The sequence below is a fragment of the Crocuta crocuta genome, unplaced genomic scaffold (assembly GCF_008692635.1).
Source record: "Crocuta crocuta isolate KB4526 unplaced genomic scaffold, BGI_CrCroc_1.0 scaffold72, whole genome shotgun sequence".
Classification (NCBI taxonomy): domain Eukaryota; kingdom Metazoa; phylum Chordata; class Mammalia; order Carnivora; family Hyaenidae; genus Crocuta; species Crocuta crocuta.
Window position 1 is genome coordinate 8,740,434 of NW_027529427.1, and position 20,960 is coordinate 8,761,393.

Genomic DNA, 20,960 nt, shown 5'->3' on the forward strand with positions numbered 1-20,960 from the left:
AGCCTGGTTGACCTTTTACACTGTATCACCTCTACCAGGCAGCTTGTGCATCAGGTGTTCCATATATCTTTGTATAGACACCTGCTTCCCCATCCTCCGCACCCAGTGTACTCCAGGGAAATTATCATCTAAAAGGAAGAAAATTCTAAATATTTCTAAGTCAGTAACAGCACATGGATCTTAGATGAGAGTCACCATCAATATATGGTAAAATATAGATGATACCTAGAGAATAACCACATACTGTGCAGTGTAACAAGGGAAAGAGAGGAAATATTCCCTGTCCATGAAGAGAAGCAACCTTAATGGGCATGTAGTCTGGGCCCAAATGAATGGCATACACATGTAAACTACCTGACTGTAAACCCAAACCATTGTTGATGATCTGAATAAGCTTGGGTCATTTTTATCTAATATTTTTATCTAAATGGATATTTGCTCTCAGATTTATTTTATGTTCACGGTAACATCCTCTTAGCCTATGCCAGTTTGCAAAGCTGTTTCAAAATTTACTAATGTTTCCAGTATTTGAAAGCAATGTCCATGACTCATTTTACAAATTCTTGACAGTTTCAAAACACCCTTGTATACATTATATCAACTACTCTGCCAGGTAGGAAAGTCAGGAATTATTGTCTCCATTTTACAGATGAAGAATCTGAGGCTCAAAGAGGTTAAGTGATTTGCCCACGGTCCCACCCCAGTAAGTGGCAGAGCTGGAACTTGAACCCAGATCTTCTGACTCCCAGCCTAGAGCTGTTTCCAGCACCCCTGATCCTGAGAATCCTTAGGAGCAGTGGTGCTGTCATTCCACAGAGGTGACACTGCTTCTCCGGTCCCCTCTGTGGGGCCTGTCTCCTCTTGCAGGCTGCTGTACCGCTCCATCGACTCCCACACAGAAGACAAGGGCCCCATCTACAACTACCGTGTGGAGATCTCCATCTTTTTCATCATCTACATCATCATCATTGCCTTCTTCATGATGAACATCTTCGTGGGTTTCGTCATCGTCACCTTCCAGGAGCAGGGGGAGCAGGAATACAAGAACTGTGAGCTGGACAAGAACCAGGTAGCTTCCTAGGAAGGAGAGAAACAGGGGGCAGGGCTGGGTGGAGAATAGGACTACAGGAGAAATGACAGCTGTTGTCAGCCTGTGGCCCGCCCAGAAGAGAGGCTGTGGTCAGGAGAGAGATCTGTGCAGATACTAAGATCATCTGTCTGCTCCTCAAGGAGGGACTAGGGCTGTCAGTCTTCTGGAAGGGCCCAGACAAAAGAAATGCAAATCACTGCAAATCCTGAATCTGACAAATGCATTCAGGCAACAAATATTTGTTAAGCACATACTTAAGGAGACTCTATGATACATGCTGTGGGAAAAAACCTCACACCCTATCTCTTAGAAGTTGATAAGTTAGAAAGTGCCCACATGGATTGGCACATCGATAATGAAGAAAGAAACTAGAGCAATGAGGCAGTGAGGGTTTGGGGGGTGGGGAAGAGAAGGGCTTTAGAAAACCACTCTTAAAAGATTTAAGTAAAACACAGAGGCCTGTGCATGAGATGGGGACAAGAAAAGAAGCTTCAGTAGGAATAATATGGTAATGCCAGAACTGTAAGGTATTCTGTTGGCCACTGAGAAAGCTGGCAACTCCATCAGTGAGGAATGAAGCTGTTACAGTGGGCTGCAGCATGTTGTGACTGAGGTCAGTTCCCTAGCTAGACTCCTCAATGGGGAGAGTAAGGAAGAGTTATATCCCTGTGTGTGAGTGACTTAAGGTCTCGTATGGGAAGGCACATAGCACAAGACACTCAGCTCTACACCAATTAGGCCATCTGGACTCCTCATGGACTTTGATGTCAACATCTTGGGTTTAGACCTGTCATTCTGGCTGCTATATGGCCTTTGGTTTGGAAGTAAGACCGAAAAGAAGGGGCCAATTAGAAAGTATAGATGAAAGATGATTAGACCCTCATCTACTATCACGTTAATGATAGTGGAGGTGGGGGAAATAAAATTGGCTTAGAGATTGGGTGTGAAGGCTGAGAGTAAGTGAAGAGGCTGGACTAACTCCCCAGTTCCTGACATAGGAATCTGGGCACAGTGCATAGAAATGAACCAAATCTGTTCTGGAGTCTCAGGAATGTAGTTAGCCTAAGATCTTCTCCCCTAACCACGGACTATGTCTTCTGATCTTGTGGACATGGGTAAATAAGGAAGATTGACTTAGGATAGGAGACAAAGTTGAGAAGTGCCCCAAGGAGCGTCTGTGGCATAAGAAATAACCAATGGGAAGATAAACTGTCATTCAGTATTTATCAAATGCCAACTAAGTGTTGGCAGCATACCAGGCATTACCAAGTAATGAGACACAAACTCCTTGACTAAGTCTTGGTAGAGAGACTGACTAGAGACAATGCTTTCCTTCATTAAAGGAGTTACAGAAAAAAATTTTTAAGAGTCCAAATAATATCTCAAACCTGTAAATGAGCCAGAGCAGTAGATTATTTCTCTGACTCCCAAGGTGTATAGTTTCATCCACATCCCACTCTCCTCTGCCATCCCCACACACATCATCCAGGTTACTAACCCCTTCTCTCCATTCCCACCCCACCCCTCCTGCTGCCTCCCTCCCAGCGACAGTGTGTGGAATATGCCCTCAAGGCCCGGCCCCTGCGGAGGTACATCCCCAAGAACCAGCACCAGTACAAAGTGTGGTATGTGGTCAACTCCACCTACTTTGAATACCTGATGTTCGTCCTCATCCTGCTCAACACCATCTGCTTGGCCATGCAGGTCAGTTCAAGGGGGGCCCTGGATCCATGATGCCTGCAAGAGGAAGAATATTAGGAGAGGATATGAAGTGTAGAAGAGCTGCCTGGCTGTCTTCAGCCTGTCCCCTTCATATTGGCCAAGGGAGTCAGAAAGAACAGAACTGTCCTTTTCCCCAGATGGAGAAAGATAAGTGTCCCTTTCAAGGATGAGCTTCTTTCTGGCGCCTTCTGAAAGAATCCATAGGAGCTTGAGTTAAGAAAACATTTAGAGTGAAGGAAATGGAGAACAGAAGGGGAGCTTGAAGAGTTCATTATTGTCAGTGAGGCATGGGTGTAAAGGTTGATTCTATATCCACCTGTCTTCAGGGAAATCAACTTGTGTTTAAGTTCTCTTGAACCACAAGTCTCCATAAAGTTGTCATAACCAATCAAAGCAGGATCATAGAACTCTGCCAAAATGTGTTTTCAGAGCTAGCAGAGAAGGGGAGAATTTGCAAGATTTCCTGAGTCCACCTTACTGCCCAAGGAGATGTGAATGGCCTTCCAGGTTTTGGTTCAAGGAAGATCTCTGTTGAGAGGAGGATGGTGAAGAGAAAGGATGTTCCCACCTCATTTTTACAGTCTTTCCCTTCCCCTCAGCACTATGGCCAGAGCTGCCTATTCAAAATCGCCATGAACATCCTCAACATGCTCTTCACCGGCCTCTTCACTGTGGAGATGATTCTGAAGCTCATTGCCTTCAAACCCAAGGTAGGCCTCTTAAAAAGATGTCTGGTCTACAGGCACGAGAGGGACAGAGAAGAAGGGGAGTAAACAGTACCAGTATTGAAAGAAGGAGAGTGAGGGGCAAAACTAATCAGTGAAAGACCCCATGTTCTTGGAAGACAAATGTTGCAACTCCTAAACCTACCAGGAGTTGGACCAGAACAACAACTTGAGATAGAGTCTGCTCTAGTCCATGGCTGGGGGGTAAGGAGGAAACAGATTCCTCCTTGAGCTAAGCCTCTTCTTCCAAGGAGGCAGATGATGGTCCTTCTTCTCCCCTTTCCCACCCTGTCTCCACCCTCATTCTCCAGCACATAATCTAGAAGAAGCTATGCCTACCAACTGGCAAACCAAACCTCTTCACCACCAGCCCCCCAGATTCACTCAGACCGCTGTTCGACTCTTCTCTCATTTCATCAGCTGCACCAAGCTCAGCCCAGGTTTCCTTTGCTCAGGGTTCAGCATTCCTCCCTATGGGGACTTCCTGTTCCCCTCCTCAGAGGCTACATTATTGTTCCCTTGCACTTTCCAGTACAGGAAGGGCAGATGTCTGATAAGCAGACATTATAAGCAACTTCTAGGAAAAAAGGCTGGAAGAAATATTAGAACCATTGGCTGAATGAGGCAGGGTAGGGAAGGTTGGATTTCCTGTCACCTTGGATCCTCTCTGCCCTCCCTAAACAGCCCCACTCCCTTCTCCTGGATAATGGAGGAGTAAACTGACTTGCACCCACCATCTTCCACCCCTGAAGACAGGTCAGAATCACTGGCATCCACTGGCCTGGGATTCACAACATGGGCAGGTGCTCCTGACAGAGGGTATAGCAGCAACTCAGTGGCTCCCCTGGCTACCACAACCCCTTTTGGAGAGCAATAAGAAGGAAAGAGGTGGTTCTAAGAGAATCATATGGCTCCAGACTTGAGGAAACCTCTCCAGGTTTTTGAGCCTTCTCCCACGCTCCTGTACTAGTTTTTACAGATACAACACATCAAAAAGAGACAAAAAGGAAAAGTCCTTGTCCACATATTCCATTTTTATTCAAATTTTTACTTGTCTTGGGATTAATTGGAGCAGGGTGTAGGGGATGCTCCTTGGCTATTAGATCTGTATTCATTTAACAAGATGTCATCTTCTTTGAATTAAAATTCAGCTAACATTTCTGAATAACCTACCATGTGCTACACATACCTCATTGCACATAATCCTCAAAACACCCTCATAAGAAAGGTGTTAGCATCCTCATTTTAGGGAAGAAGGAAGTGAAGCTCAGAGCAATTAAGTGTAAGATTAATTACACCATTATTAAGTGGTAGAACTGGGAATAGAATCTGGTGCCTCTGACTTTATAGTTGATGTTATTTCCACTGTGACAAGCAAGCATCTTCCATGTCAGGTGCTCTGCTGAGCACTTTTCAGAAAGAGGGAAACAACCTTTGAGAGACTTGACTTCCAAGATAACACAGAGAATAATCTTGCAATACTGATTCCTTCTCTCAAAGAATGTTTGGGGATCTTGGCTAATTTTCAGAGAATAAGACTCCTAATAAATGTCATTTGGTGAAAATAATGGTGTTTCCTACCTCCTCCAGGGCAGCAGATATACTCTTTTCACTTCCCTTCCAAGCCCAGTCCTATTCAGGAACATAAATATTGTCCTGACCTAGAGAAGACCCCTAAATGTCCCTGGCCACCTTCCATGAGGTCCACAGTACCTCTGCTTACCTATGGTCCTATTCCAAACCACGTGGCTCAGCAGTACTGACAGGTTCACAGCCCACAGCAACGTGACCAGTGAGGCTGGGAATGCAAGATCATTGCCAAGTTGAGCTGCAGTCTCAGATGACAGCCTCTAGTAGGGAAACTGGCATCGTTTTCACCTAGTTTCATGAGACATATGGTTTAAATATTTCAAAGCCTTGAGTCATTCCACAATTGACTCAGATGTGTCTCTGATGGTGTCTGATGCAGTCTGTAGAACCCTGCATTGGACTTTCTGAATTATATCTCATAAGTACAGGAGATGTATTAAGCAAACCTGCCCTAAGCAGGCAAATGAAAGGGATCCCTGTAGAGGCTTCAGCCTGAAAGACACCCTTACCTAAACCCTACAGATCAAGGAGTAAGCCATTTTCTAGGAAGTAGCTAGCTGAGGTGGTCTAACCTATAGAGCAACTCCTAGTTGCCTCAATCCCTAGTTTTCTATGATGAGAAGATGGACTAAAATAAGAGAAACTTTTCCCAAAGGAATAAGAGAGCTGTCCTGGGGTCAATCGCATTTCACACATGCCAGGGTCAATCTGTGGTGTAAATTGAAAGGAAAATGGATATTTTCTGTGAATACCTCAAAAAGAACTTCTGGTGATAAGAGGGGTAAGGGTCACTGTACCTGGCTGGCCAAGCAAGGAAGTTTGACCAGTTGGAAGGAGACTTGAAGAGAACAAGGTGCCCTAGTTTCTCATTAAGCTATGTTCTTAATTTAGGGAATAGACTCCAGGAAAAGCATCCTCCAAATTTTCAGGCAGAAAATCCAACCAGAAACAACTTGAAGCCCTGGTAGAAATATCTGGCTGGATGTGGCCTAAGAACCAGTGGCTTCTAACAGTGACCTGCAATTCAGAACACTCACCATTAACTGAGATTCTCTTCAGCACATTTTATTTCACTAGAATGATCATTTATCTATGATATGAATGAGTCTGCACTTATAAGCATTGGGTGTGAAAGGACAGTTAGGTAGCAAAGGTATAGAAGACTGGCATCAATTGCAGCCAGGGAGAAGTTACCTGAAGTTCTCACTGCTTGACTTTTCTTCTCTATCCTTTCAGTGTCTGTGATTGGTTGGTTGGTCGGCAAGTTGGCTGATCACTTTCTATCTCTTGCTTTGTCCTTTCATTGTCTTCATGGTGATTAATGTTGCCAAGTTCTTCATTTCTGTTCTCCTCACCACACTACAGAAAATGCATTTACTCAAGTAAATCCCTGCTCTAAATCCAACTGCCCCACTCCTTAAGTTGACACTCTATTCCAAACACACCAAAAACTATGGGTGAATATAAACCCGTTTAGAGCAATTCAGTCCCCCATCTCAGGTATCTATGGTGATGTCTGAAGAGAATGCAGTAGGTAATAGTAGTATTGATTCCACACCTACTAGCAAGCCAGAGGAGATCCTTTCCCTAAAGTAGAAGATACTTGGAGACACTGAATGGTATCTGGGTCCTACCTGATTGTGTAGGACCAAGTTGGTCAGCATGGAAAAGTCTTGATTATAATTGTCTGAAGGTACTAAATAACTGGACTGTTCTATAATGAATTGAAATGCATCAGCAAAGACAGAAAAAAAATTAAGATAATAAGCACTGAAAAATATCTAATGCCTAGGAATGAATCTAACCAAAAATGTTTAAGATTTCTACAGAGAAAACTATAAAATTTCATAGAAAGGAACTAAAGACAACTAAGTTGAGAAAGATACCATGTTCATGAATTGAAAAACTCAGTATTATAAACATATCATTTCTCTTCAAACTGATCCACAGATTCAGTACAATCCCATTGAAAACTTCAGTTTGGACTTTACCCAAGGTGAGAATGGCAGATGAAAGTGGAGCCACCAGCATCCTGGTGACTAATAGAATGACCCTGGGTTGTTCTAAGGCTTCAGCCCATTTGGGCAGCTCTGACATCACCGTTGAGGGAGAGGAAAGAACCTGATCACAGATACTCCACTGTTAGCTACAGGTTTTAGTACCAGAAGGGGAGATGATATCGCGTGGCTGCCTGGGATTTGCTGTTGACAATGACTCAGCAAGCACAATGAGGAGGGGAGGAGAGAGGAAGAGGCTCCAGGCTTGTCCTCCTCAGCAGAAGTCGGTTTGCCCAGAAAGGTAGGAGTCATCCCAGTGAAAGGCTCCTGACTCCTTTGTTCCCTGTAAACTTTCACATGGGTCATGAAGAGATGAAGAAGCAGGTCTGCTGTTGCTGAGATGTACCTCCTTCCCCTTGGCTGCTGCCCACTCAGTATATCTTCCAGGGGAGTTTACTGCAGGGGATTTGACCCTGGCAGCTCCCCATGATCAAAGCCTTGGCGTCCCCTTTCAGCTTTTTTCCAGCCTGAGAATGGTCCAGAAAGGTCAACAGAACCAAAGGAAAATCCCTCATTGACCCTCCTGGTACCCCAGCTTTCTTGAATAAGAGGAGCTGAAGCCTCAGGACCTTCATGTTGTAGAACAAATTAGGGTCCAAAGGCATTTCAAACGTAAGGGATGAAGTAAGGCCTCTGGACCAGCTCTATCTAATAGAACTTTCTGCAATGTTCCATGTGTACTGGCAGTAATGTAGCCTCCTGTGGCTATTGCATGTTTAAAATGTGGCTAGTACAGCCAAGGATGGGTTTTCAAATATATTTATTTTAATTAATTTAAAATTACATAGCCAAATGTGGACAGCAGCTGCTATATTGGGCAGCACAGTTCCAGACACTGCTTCTTACCCATAATATTCCCAGCTTCTGCTGTCTTCTGTCTGTCTTGGTTTCTTCAGCCCAGCTGCTCTGGCTTCACAAAGCCAGATGGTTTGCCTCACCCTCCCCACTCATTCTCCAGCTGTTAATTTTCTACCAGAAATTGACTCATAACGGTGGAAGCCCTCTTGACAGGGTGAGACAGCAGACTCTTGCTCAGGGATCCCACAGTGTGAATTTTCTCCTGACTCGGCCAGTTCTTACAGTCATCCCTGGACTTCCCTAGTCCTTGTCAGCTGCAAGTGCTGGGTCTCCTTCCCAGTGGTTCCTGTCCCACCAGGTTCCTGAGCTAAGGAAGACCCGAAGGAAGGTGGGGAGAGTGTGGTCTGGAATTAGTCTTGTTACTGTGGGCTGAATATAAGGTGTGTCCCTGGTGATCCCTGGGGCACCAGCTACTCTTTCTCCCAGTCCGTTAGACTTCAGACCAGGTTTCCCAATAGGCTAAACTTCACCAACAACTCAACAAATACTGTATTGAGCACTGACATAGCAGGCAGTGTGCTTCGTTCCAGGAAGGGTGGTGAGCACCGCCTTGCTCACTTCACCTTTTTAAGAATAGACCTCCCTGACTTTGGCTCACTCTTGAGTCTTGCAGAGTCCCCATTTCACTATCTCATTCATCCCTGGAAAACCTATCCAGCCTGGCACTCCTGTTCCTACTTAAGAAGCAGTGAATAAACACATGAACCCATTGTGTATCAATTCCAATATGTTAAATTAAGTAGCATTCAGGAACAAGGAGGGAAGGAAGTATATATATTAAGTGTCTGAAGAACATTGCATTAGATATTCTCCATTCACTATCCCAAGCAATCTGTGAGACTAGTATGATGGTATTTAGGAAACTGAAGGTCAGAGAAAAGCTAAGTAATGTGTCCAAGATGGCAGAGCTAGTTTTTATTGTTGTTGTTTGGGAGATTTTAATACATATTTAGGTGACGCAAAAGCCAAGCTCTATCCACTACACCCTCATTGAAACAACAAACATGAACACGCTGAGATGTTGCTCCGCACCTAGTGAGTTCTCAGCAAATGTTCATGTTCTTCCTTATAAGCAAATCAGAGACAAAATGAAAGCAAGACAGTCTCAAGTAACAAGTCTATGTAAACTGATATAGTCACTCCGTTCCCATGTCCTCTCCTGAGGCCCCTTCTCTCCCTTTATCCTTCATTGCCCCATTCTATTCTTGGCCCCTGTTTTTCCCTGGATTTATCTGGACCTTTTGGATTTCCCTTCCAAGTCTGAAGTGACAGGTACTTTGAGGAGAGAGAACAGTCGCCTGATAGGTGACGATGCCTAATAGCCTACATATTAATGTGTGTGCACTCACACATGCACACACACATGCACTTGAAATGGGAAGACTTTCAAGATGTGGAGACAAAAATTAGATTGCCCAATTCCTGGAAGGCAGGAACTGTTTCATATGCAATTCTGTGTCCCATGAGAGGCATTCAGTGAAAATTTAATGCATGTATGCATGATGGAAATTATGAAACTGAAGAACAACGAAAAGAGAATCTGAATCATAATATCAGAAAACACCATTAAGATCACCCATCTTCCATCAATGCAGAAATCTCTACACATTCCTCCTTTCTACCATAAGGGACCCCCTATTTCTATGGGCAGCTCTGTTGGGAATCCTTCTTTATATTGAACTGAAATGTGCCCCTCTGTCATTTCTACTTACTAGCACTGCTTTCTCCATCTTTTCTCTCTATAAGCAGTTATTGAGCACCTCAGTGATGATGTTGAGACATGGTACTATCTCACAGGGCTCACAGCATAGTACAGAGACAAAGAGGTTAAGGAGTAGGTCAAGTGCTGTGCTGGGCAAGTAGGCCACCACAGGGTGAGCACCACTGAGGCAAGAGACACCTGTTTGAGATAAGGTTGTCAGGAAGGGCCATTAAATTGAGGCCCTGAGGTTGAAAAGAATCCAGAAGAGCATTCGAGGGAGAGGTGAGAGCAAAGGTCCTGAGGCAGGGACAAGCTCAGCTTGTTTTGGGAACTGAGAGCAGTGAGTAAGAGAAAAGGTCAGAGGATACAGACCCTTCGAGATCTGTAAGGGGTGTGGATTTACCCTGACTGCCCTCATAAACCTCATGCAGCAGGGCCTTAACGGGAATTACATAATTGGATTCATGTCTTTGAGTCAGCATGCTGACTGCTTAAAAGAATGCACTGGTATGTGGCAAGAGGGAAGCAGGAGTCTGATCCTGGAAACATAGGTGACAGCAGTGGGGGACAGAGAACAGTAGGCAGAGTTTGTGACATTGCCCAATAGTGAAGAAGGTATGAAGGTGAGGAAGAGGAATCAAGGAAGGTCAGGATAATCTTAGGAGGACTACCTGTTACCACCTTTATATCACTCCAGATGCTAACACAGTAGCACCTCGAACCTATCTGAGCTCTGGAACTATCACCTGCATAACAGCAAACCAAACTAGCCTCCACAGACAGCATGCCCTGGGAAAACTGAGTAACCCTGTGTCCTTCCTCACAGAAATTATTCCAACCCCTTAATGACAGTTCTAACACCCTATGAGGAAACCTCCTTCAATTCTCACCTTCCCCAGGTCACCCCCAAGAACTTGCTAGAGAGGGAAGCAGAGATGGAAAGCCAAGGGAGTGACTTCTAACGCCTACAGAGCTGCCATCTGGAGTGGCATTCAGCAGGACCTAACATCGCCACCTAAACTAGCGAACTCCTGCCTTCAGTGTAATGAGACAGGTTTCTTCCGTGTGGGACTCAGAGCCTTTGATCAGGATGTGCTCCAAGATTGCCCCAGGTTAAGACCCCAAGGAAAGGGGGAATCAACACTCACAGCCTTGTTTTTTGGTTTGTTTTGTTTCATTGAGGGGTTTTTTGATATGCCAATTAACATCTCCCAGAACTAGTGTTCCACAGAACACACTTTGGGGAATCTGCTGGGGCCCCACACTGATCCAAGGAGGCAAACCCATTGAGGGTTGAGTGGGTGGGGCCAAGGATGCTGGATGTCCTGCAGTGCAAGGGACAGTTCCACCCAAGGGAGACCTCCCCTGTGTGTCCTGTGAAAGCACTTGGGTAATGCTCATCTGAGGAACACTATGGGTAAACCCTGAGACTCGGCATCCTCAGTGGCTGGTTAATGGCCAAGGTTCAGTGTAGATATAGAAGTATGAAAGGCTCTTGTACTGAATGACTTTCTATTCTCTCACCACCCTGGAAAATTCAACTTTAAAAGCCCCAAGAGTAAGCAATATTTCCTTTTAAAATTTGTATAGTAACTTAGACATCCTTTCAGGCTGCTATCTTCTGTCCTTTTTGAACCAAAGCTGTCTTTCTGTAACAAATACTTTGTGATACTTCCTTAATTCTCCTTAAAGAAAATCAGAGGAGGGGCACCTGAGTGGCTCAGTCGGTTAAGCGTCCGACTTTGGCTCAGGTCACAGTCTCACAGTTCGTGGGTTTGAGCCCCGTATTGGGCTCTGTGCTGATAGCTCAGAGCCTGGAGCCTGCTTTGGATTCTGTGTCTTCCTGTCTCTCTGACCCTCCCCCACTCATGCTCTATCTTTGTCTCCCAAAAATAAATAAACACTAAAAAATTATTTTAAAAAAAGGAAAATCAGAGGAGGGCATTGTTGGGATGAGCACTGGGTATTATATGGAAACCAACTTGACAATAAACTATTTTAAAAAAACATATACTAAAAACAATTGCTTCTAAAAACTTCAAAAAAAGAAAATCAGAAGAAACATAAATCTTTATGTATACAAAATTCACATCTATACACATAATATAGTATTTATATATTAAATGTAATTAATATTTATATATGTAAATTTTATATTACATGCATATATATAAACATATATATATTAAATCCCTGAATTTTTTTTTTTTTTTATTTTTAGGAGAGAGAGAGAGACAGACAGCGTGAACAGGGGAGGGTCAGAGAGAGAGGGAATCACAGAATGAAACAGGCTCCAGGCTCCGAGCTGGCAGTCAGCACAGAGCCCGACGCGGGGCTCGAACCCACGAACCGCGAGATCATGACCTAAGCGAAAGTCGGACGCTTAACCGACTAAGCCACCCAGGCGCCCCATTAAATCCCTGAATTTTAATGTAATGGGAAAAGTCTGTATTTAGTAGAATTCATTCCACTCAAAAAGTAGAGGTCAGTGAAAGAGCAGTTATGAGACCTTAGAATAAAAACTTCAGTTATAACTGACAAGCCTTATTTGCATGTGGCACCCTACAGTGTCTCTCAAAAGTCATACAGGACACACCACAGTTCATTAGGCAGAACTGTCCCATGCATAGCAGGACATTTAGCATCCTTAGCCCACCCTCCTATTAGTAAATTTTGCCCCCTAAATCTTAGTGGTGCCCCCACAGATTCCCAAACACCCTCTAGAGAGTAGTGCACACCCCATAGTAAGAACCACTGCCTTAGGCTAAGGTAGGACTTCATTCAGCCTCTTATTTAATTCTCGAAATAATTGAAACCTGTTTATCCAAATTATCAAGAAACCAGTGTCTCCCACCAGTGGGGGAACCCCTCAATCCAGAAACTCCCCATATACGTATGTCTCATTCAAAGGAGGAGAAAGGGAAAGAGAAGGAAGGAGGCAGCAAAGGGGAGGGCATTTAACAGCTTCCCCAGGCTGGCCCCACCCGCTGGCCGCAGACTTCAGCAGAGTAAAGAGGCACCCGCTGCGTGGGGCATAGCTCCTGCCTGTTTCTTAGCAGCCTGATTGATGAGTTGGCATTACCCTGATTATTATTTATTTGTGGGATGTCCACGGGGTACCTGAAGCCAAACAGTACACACAGACAGCCACAAATGGGCTTTGTCAGGGAGGGGCCTCCCCACCCGCGGCTCTTGTACCTGGGGATTTGCATATTGTTGCAACATTGTGACAGGTTTCTTTCCAGCCTGGCGCTTGAGAGCTTAAAAGTCACTATGAATGATAAAAAATAATTATATGACTTGCATAAAGCCTTTGTGTGGGAAGGGTGGTATTAGCTATTACATTTAATTATTTAATGTAGGAAATCATTCACACTGTGTAAAGAAGCCCGGTGGAAAGTACACCGTGGTTCCCTTCCCCAGCCCTGCCACTGAGAAAAAACCAGAACACCCTGAGTCTGGGAGGGGTTGAGGGATCCCCAGACCTGCCCCACCAGACCTGAGGCTCCGCTGGTGCTCCCGACCACTGCAGGAAGGCCACACGCAAGGCCACCCCAAGACTGCTCAGACCGCAGCAGGACAGGAGCCTTCGCAGCAACACAGCAACCAGTAGGCACTGAACACGTCCCGTGTGAGCTCAGGCGGTCCTCACAGAGCCTCCGAGGGCTGCACAGGGATTGCTCCTGTTTCACAGAGAAGGAGGCAGAGGCTACGGGAACCTGCCTGCACGGCTCAAGGTGCATCTCTGGAAACAGGGCAGGAGCTCATTTGGTTCACATTTCGGTCACTAAAGTGAAGTGCGGGTGCTGCCTCTCACAATTGCCCTTGGGTCACCCCTGCCCCTTCACCAAGGAGGGGTGAGCCCATTAGGCCAGGAAGGGCACAGAGGGGGCCTGTCAGATCTGGGTTTGGAGGGCCTTCCCTGCTGGGCTGGAAGAAAGAGGACTCAAGGCAGGCAGAACAGGGAGGCCTGTCACAGGTCCAAGTTCAGCCTCCTCGTTCACCCGCTCCCAACGCTGCCTGTTCTCTGCCTTCCCTTGTCCTTCAGAGAGTGTCCGTGGTGTTTCTCTGAACTGCAGGTTGCCTGCCTATATTGCAACATGTCTGCCCAGGGTGTCCCTGCCACAGGGACATGTCCATCCAGCACCTGGTCCTGGAGGAGACCTGGGCAGAAAGCAGCTCCATGGTAGCAGGAAGCAGCCCCTGGGACCCTGCAGCCGACCCGGGTGCCTGCTGAGGCACAGAAAGAACTTTCTGAGGTCCCCAAAAGGAACTTAGTCAATAACCCCCAGTTTTCATCTGTCCTCAGGGGGAAAGGGTGCAAGTGTCAGATCTATTCAGTCTTGCGTAGTCCCAGGCATCTAGTAAGTGCTCATTATGTACTCCTAAGGTGAATAAATGAAAGAAAGCCTTTGAAACATTCCTGGGGAGGAAAAAACTTAATTTAAAAATATTGGAGACATCCAGTTCAGAGTATGCATTCCTCCAACAACGTCAAGGGCAGCCCCGTCATCACCACCCAGCTGGGGCCTCCTCTCCCCAGGGCCAAGGACCCAGTGCCTAACCCCAGCCCCCTGCCTGCACCTGCCCTTTGTGTCTGCTGTCCCCAGCTATACGTGCAGCGTGAGCCTCCAGGAGCCTCTGAATGAACACGTCACAGGGTAGGAGCTGACAGAGGAAGGCAGAATCCTCACTGCCTCCCAGGCTGCTGGGGCCCTGGAGCAGCTGCGTGCTCCAGTTACCACTTCACCATTAGACGCCACTAATCTCCATGATTACTGTTATGTCTAAATGACATCCTAACGCAATACAATTCATATTATCTCTGCTTGGTGTCAGTTACCATTGTGTTCCCTGATATTCCATGAGATCGACTCTTCCCACAGCCACTGTGCTGCCAGCCGCATTCAGTGCGTCTCCCTGGCTCATTCGCCCTCCCCCGCGCCCCAGTCCCATGACCCAAAACCCAGGAGAGACCAGTGCTGCTAAGGAACGGGGCACCTCCCCCCACCACAGCAGCGCTTCGGCTCAGCTTCCTGCCTCGTGTGCCTTCTCCTGAATGCTTGCTCACTGAAGCAGGGGCTCATGTTCTCTTTCAGGGACCCCTTCGCCTCGGGGAGGATGGTTCCTGGGAACCATGGTTGGCCTCTCCCTTCCATTTTAGGCCCTGCCTCCAGCAGGTGGCCTGACCCCTCCTCCAACTTTGTGTGGACTCCCGGCTTGCCCCTGAGATGCAGAGCTGCCAGAGACCCCGCCCGCCTCTGGGGGCCGTGCTGCCTCTCACACCCCCCTCCACTCACTCCTTCTTCCTTTCCTGTCTCCTCTCCACTTCCCACTATCTGTGTGGCTTTTCCTCTCTCACACCTCTTCTCGTCCCTCCCTCTGCCTCTTCCATCTACCTTTTGTGACCTTCCCTATCCGTGTCCTTCTCACCTTCTGCTTCTCACCTGATTCCTGCAGTTCCTTTGCTTCATCTCCGCCTCCTGCCAGCTGGGTTTTCCCTCCCTCTGACATCTTCCTTCCCTGGCCTTTCTCTGTCTCCATTCCAGCACCTCCACTGCTCAGCTCAGCTCAGGTCTCCCACATGGACATTGTGCCTGGCAACGCTCTCTGGGGCTCTGGTGTCCCTGGAAGTCAGCACCCCCAGACAGCCTGAAAGTCCAGGTCAGCTTCTGCATCGAGGCTGGGAAAATTTTCTCATCACCTCCTCTGTGTTCTTTTGCTTCACCATTAGAAGTAGATTCCGAAGATGCACAGGCAGGAATAGAGAGGAGGGGAAAAAAGAAATGATGGCACCAAAATAACCCTTACCTCAAAATCCCTAAGAATATGCAGCATAATCCCAGAGTTTCGTGTGATACCTTCTCACCACCAACCTGTTTTAAAGCTTTTATTGCCTCTGGGGTCACAGAGGAGACCTCAGCTCTGGGCAGGGAAGGAGCTAAGAATCTAGAATTCAAAGGCACGTGCCTATAACCTCTGCAGCAGTCCTGCTATCTGGGATCAGAGGCAGAAAACACATGGCAGCCCATCTTCTCCTCTCAGCCCTCTAGGCAGAAGAACAAGGGCCTAGGTCTCCCCCAATACCGATAGTGGTTTCTAAGAACCTGGCAGTTAATTGTATACATGACCTTGAGTCGAACAAAATTGAGCCATGACAACTTGCAAACTATCATCAGTCTTCAAATGGTACCGGCCGTATTTCTTTCAAGAGTCTCAAAAGACAGTCACACTACTCACTTGGGACTCAAGGTGGACAGAAAAGGCCCTAGATGCAGGCGAAAGGTAAGCTCACGATCCTAGAACCTTCGACTTCTTCCCCCATTCTTCCACACACCTGGGTTTTGCCTTCCCTTCTACTCAGTCCCAACCCCAAAAGTGAACTTGTGAATCCTGCTTAACGAGGAGAAGTAGATGAGTTTGAGTTAATCCTGACAGTCACCCATGCTCATTTAGAGCTTACTTCAGGCCGAGCACAGGTCTAAGTGCTTTAGTTGTATTTTCTCACCTAATCCCCACGATAACCCTATAGTTTTCCCATTGTACACATGGGGAAACTGAGGTGCAGAGAGGTGAAGTTATTTGCTCAAGATAACCCAGCTAGTAAAGTGCCAGAAGTAGAGTTTGAACCAGCAACCTACCTCCAGAGACCATGCTCTCTTTCGACTTAGAAGCTTCAATGATGGAGGTGAATCAGGGCACAGATCACCCAAAACAGAAGGAAATCCATGATTCTTGTGCACTCATAATGCATAATGTGATGTTTTGCAGCAATTTTTCCTTTCCAATAATGATTTGCTAATGCTAGTATGTTTGGTTTACATGTTGTTAGCCCACCTCAGCCAGTGAACAGGGGTGCAGCAGCACTTGGCAGAACAGGTCACACCGAGGGTATAAGCAACATCACAGGGGTGGCCACTTGGCAGCCTGAGTGGATGCACATGAGACCAGTCCCGGGAAGGCCAGAGGAGAGGCCCAACTTCCAAACGCAGAGGCTGGGATTTGAAAGGGGAAAACCCACTACAACTGCAGGATTTAAGGATGCCAAGGGAAAGCCTTCTATCCCCCCAAACACCGTCCTTTCTGGGTGATCAGCCCTGCTTGTCTCTGAGGAGTTGGACATTAAGAGGTTTGGTTCGCCATTTCAAGGAGAGCAAGGAAAACCCTCTCCCTAACCTTGCCTTCTCCCCTATTATTTGGGACCTCATCAACCAGGGAAGGAAGGAGTCACAGGTATAGCCTGGCTCCAGGTTAAACTGATTTCATAATAGAAAAAGTCTATGATTTTTCCCACCCTCCTTCTTCCATTACACCCACAAAATCTGTATTACCTGTGGTTTCCAGCAAATGAGGAGGTGGGCAAGACAGGTTTTGTGTGTGTGTGTGTGTGTGTGTGTGTGTGCAAGCGAGAGAGAGAGAGAGAGAGAGAGAGAGAGAGAGAGAATACTAAGCTCTTATACTCCAGAGAGTGCAGGGGGAAAAATATTCCTCCAGGCCCTGCCCACATAGGGGTTTGGCAGGCATCTAAATGGAGAAGATCACCTTGTTTCTGGGGATGAGTTTGGAACAGGTGGGAGGAAGGACTGGGGAGGGTGGGGGAGGAGGCGGGCCGAGGAAACGGAGAACTGAGAGCTGGATCTGAAACCATCTTCATGGTCCAGCTTGGAGAATTGACGGGCTTGTGGGCCAGAACAGTGGGAAGGTGGGTGGATGGACGAGTCAGGGTGAAAATCTGCCTCTTAAAGGGATCCTGCCACCCACCCCACCCCCAGACATGCTCTCTCACCCCTGCATTCTAGCTGTGTGTAAATCTCCTCGGGCAGAGTCCATGGTAGCCCTTGGCAATAAGGCAACTGGTTGGTCTCTGCAGCCAGTAGAGGCCCTGGTGTGGGCCCACCAGGTATCTTGCCAGAGACAGAGGAGCCAATGAAAAGCCTCAGTAACACAGCCTGGTGAGGGCAGGGGTGAGGCGTGAGGTGTTCATCTTGAGAGGGCCCAGCCAGTGGAAGCTGGCCATGGAAGGTTGGGAGAGGGCCGTGGTCAAGGAGGAATGGGCCAGAATGTGTTTGCCCTCCATCTGAATGCACACAAAGAAATCCTAGAGAAAGAGTGATGAGTGATGCCCAACTGGAGGTTGGCAGGATCCCTTTAAGTGTCAACCCATCCCCTGGTGCTCACCAGCTGACTAACCTGTGTGTTTATTCTGGCCTTTGCCCTACTCTCTGCTTTCCTTCCCTTTTCACCTCTCTCAGAGGCATTGCAGACCAGGCTGGCTGACCCATTTTGTTTCAGGTCTCTGGTGAACGAGAAGGCTCCAACTCCTCTTCCTTTCCTGAACCCTGAGCCCTCCTGCTTCCTCTCTCTCCTCTTGCCCAAATAATGTTTTGTTACCACCTTTTCTAGGCTAGATGCTGAACATTCCTGGACTCTGCTCTCGTTCCTGTTTCTCTCCTTTCTTCCTCAACCCTACCTCTCCTTCCCTTCTGAAATAGTTCTCCCCAAAAAGATGGTATTCCCATCTAGAGAGACTCTCCCAGTGTTTTCCAAATTCTAAAACACATGCATATTTATAGTTCATTTGGAGTCTTCACTCTTTACCTCCCTTCTTTCAAAATCTGTCTTCTCCCTTTGCCCTGTGAATTCTATCTAAGAACCTGGGAGGGAATTGGTTATTTCCTGCTCATAACATGTGACTTAAATGGGAGAGAACAGTCTCCTTCTGCCTCAAAGGCTCTAGTATATTCAGAAGCTATTCTGGGAAACCAACAAGAAAGCCATGATTTCCAGCTGACCCTCACCTAACCCACGCCCTGGCCAACCTCTACTTCTCTAGTCTAGCTGTCCAAAGTCTCCGCGCTGGCGTTTCTGTTTTCTTTTGGCAGAAATGCCTGGGAACCAAGAGGCCCCTTTCCCTGTGACCTGACCTCCCACACTAAGAATAACAGCCCTAGGACAGCATGTCTTGCGATCCCTCTGGAAAGAGGGCATGGCTGGGAAGTGGGGAAGTTAAGGGAGCTGGATAGAGCCAGGACGATGGAAGAACAGACTCTTGGCTCTTACGAGTAAAATATCAAAAGGGAGAGTTGGCAGTCTTCAAGAGAACTGGGGAAAGAGATCTGGGAAACTCTCAGAGGACCCGTAATACTTTCATACTCACTCCCCAACCTCTAGAATCCCATCTCTTGGAGGCTCCAACTAGTGGCTCAGAGAATAGGAAAATGCTGAACAAATGTGGTCCAGCCCTGTCTTGTCTCCTTTGCAGAACATTCTTTGAGAAACTGAAGAAGCAAATATAATGTCCTTTTTTAAAGAAGATAAATATCTTTCGTACTAGGTCCTTTCCTTTCCACCCCTGGGGAATATGACAGTCCTGTTCCTGGGGTTGCCTGAACTGTGCACATATACCCCCATGTGGCCACAGAGCAGTACTTTCTAGACTCCTGCACCTCTCAGAGAGGCAGGTGGTCCAGACCCAAGACATCTGTCCACTCTGTGAAGAGTCCACCCTCCCAGGACTCCTAGACTCCTCTAGGACATCTGGGACAGCCTATCCTTGGGTTGACTCGTCATCCAAAACCTCAAAATAGTCCTCAAAACCATTTCTTCCCTTCTCCAAATATGGTGGAACACCAATGAAATCCATGCACACAGGGTGAAGTGGTGAAGTCTGGACACTAGCCCTCCCACTCTGTGCCATAATCTCCCTTCCATGGCACCACTGCCTCCAGTCCCTTCCTGCGAAGCCTGCATCCCCATTCCCTCTGCCCAGACCACCCCTATCAATCCAGTTCTCAGGCTTTGATAATTTCATTCACTTTGGGTGACATTTGCATTTCAACAGGACCCTATATCAAACTGATAGTATTAGGAGAGGAAGCTGGGGGAGGTGCATAGGAGATGCCCTTGAAAGCACTGTCTAGGGCCCTATCTGACATTGCTGAACTAGAAGACTGACCTGGACTCTGTCTCCTTTCAGTTACTAAAACCTGTGCCAGAACAGAGCTGTCCCTGGAAACACCAGGGCATGTCCAGTGCTGGAACAGGGGTGACCCTGATTCTAGCTTCATAGAGTCCAGCTTATTAGAGGTATTGTTTTCATGATGCAGTCCTCTCGTTATTGCCGAGCTTTACATGAGTCACTGCTGAGCCCAGAGGAACATGGCCACCCTTCTGGACCACACTGCTGTGGTTTTCAGGGCCTTTGGAATTCCCAAATCATCCACAGGACCACAGTCCACTCATCTCAAGGGGACCACACACCTATGTCCCTCCTGCCTCCACCTGTGTCCCTCCCTGCCTGCAGACAAGCCCTTCTGATGGAGGAAAACTGGGGGCATAGGAGATGCTGAGTGGGGACTGAGAAGAGAGTCCAACCATGTCCCTGCACCATTGTGACTCCCACTGCCTGTCTCCATGTCCATTTCTGCCCCCCGTGGGAAGCAGAAAGAGCCTTTGTGCAGGAGGGTGGTGATGTGGGACAGACCTGGAGGAAGGGGGGCCATGTGACCATGGGAGGGCGGGGCAGGAAGGTTGGACCAGCCGCCTCCCAGCCACCTGCTTCCCTCTTGGGCTCCTGGCCACAGTCAAGGGCACTCACAACTCCAGCAGCAACACTCAGGTACCCGGACGGTGATTCTGATGGTGATGTTGCTCTGTTCTTGTCTGTCTAATATTCCTTTTTAATCCCCATCCTGCCTGCCCCTCCCTTATGTAGGGTTACTTTAGTGATCCCTGGAATGTTTTTGACTTCCTCATCGTAATTGGCAGCATAATTGACGTCATTCTCAGTGAAACTAATGTGAGTATGACTCTGCCCTCCCCAGGAAGCCTCCACCTTCCTCCTCTGCCTCCTCTGTTTCCCTTTCTGTCTCTCTTTCTTTCTCTTTACCTCCTTTTATTTGTTTGGTTTTTTAATTTCCTGTTTTTACCCCCCTCCAGTCATGCTTTTTATTGAACCTGCCGTCGTCTGTGGGGGAAAAAAAGTGGGAGCTTCTCCTCCTTTTTTTCTGCTTGTCCCAGCTCTGCCCCGCTGTGCCGGGCCCAGGAGCCCGGAGCTGAGCGGAGGGGCAGGCACAGGGGGCTGCCCGGCCCCCCTCCCAGGGTGGCCCCAGCCCAGCGGAACCTTTGAACTAACCCAGCTTTTGTCAGCCCTCTCCGCCCTGTGAGAACCAGGTTGCCCAGGTTTGAGCCGCCAGAACTGTAGAGTGGTAAGAGAG

The 20,960-nt window shown here is 47.3% G+C and overlaps 1 protein-coding gene across 12 annotated transcripts in view; it reads left to right on the forward strand.

Annotated features, from left to right (window-relative positions):
• CACNA1C (calcium voltage-gated channel subunit alpha1 C) overlaps nucleotides 1–20,960 on the forward strand; it is a 654,628-nt gene that overhangs the window by 573,751 nt on the left and 59,917 nt on the right. For 7 of the 12 annotated variants that reach the window (XM_077759249.1, XM_077759241.1, XM_077759242.1 and 4 more), the window contains 4 exons: nucleotides 868–1,069; nucleotides 2,636–2,794; nucleotides 3,412–3,522; nucleotides 20,459–20,542. In XM_077759249.1, coding sequence (XP_077615375.1) covers nucleotides 868–1,069; nucleotides 2,636–2,794; nucleotides 3,412–3,522; nucleotides 20,459–20,542 — 556 coding nt within the window. The remainder of the gene's footprint in view (nucleotides 1–867; nucleotides 1,070–2,635; nucleotides 2,795–3,411; nucleotides 3,523–20,458; nucleotides 20,543–20,960) is intronic. The other 5 variants (XM_077759252.1, XM_077759243.1, XM_077759245.1 and 2 more) reach the window with 1 other exon arrangement.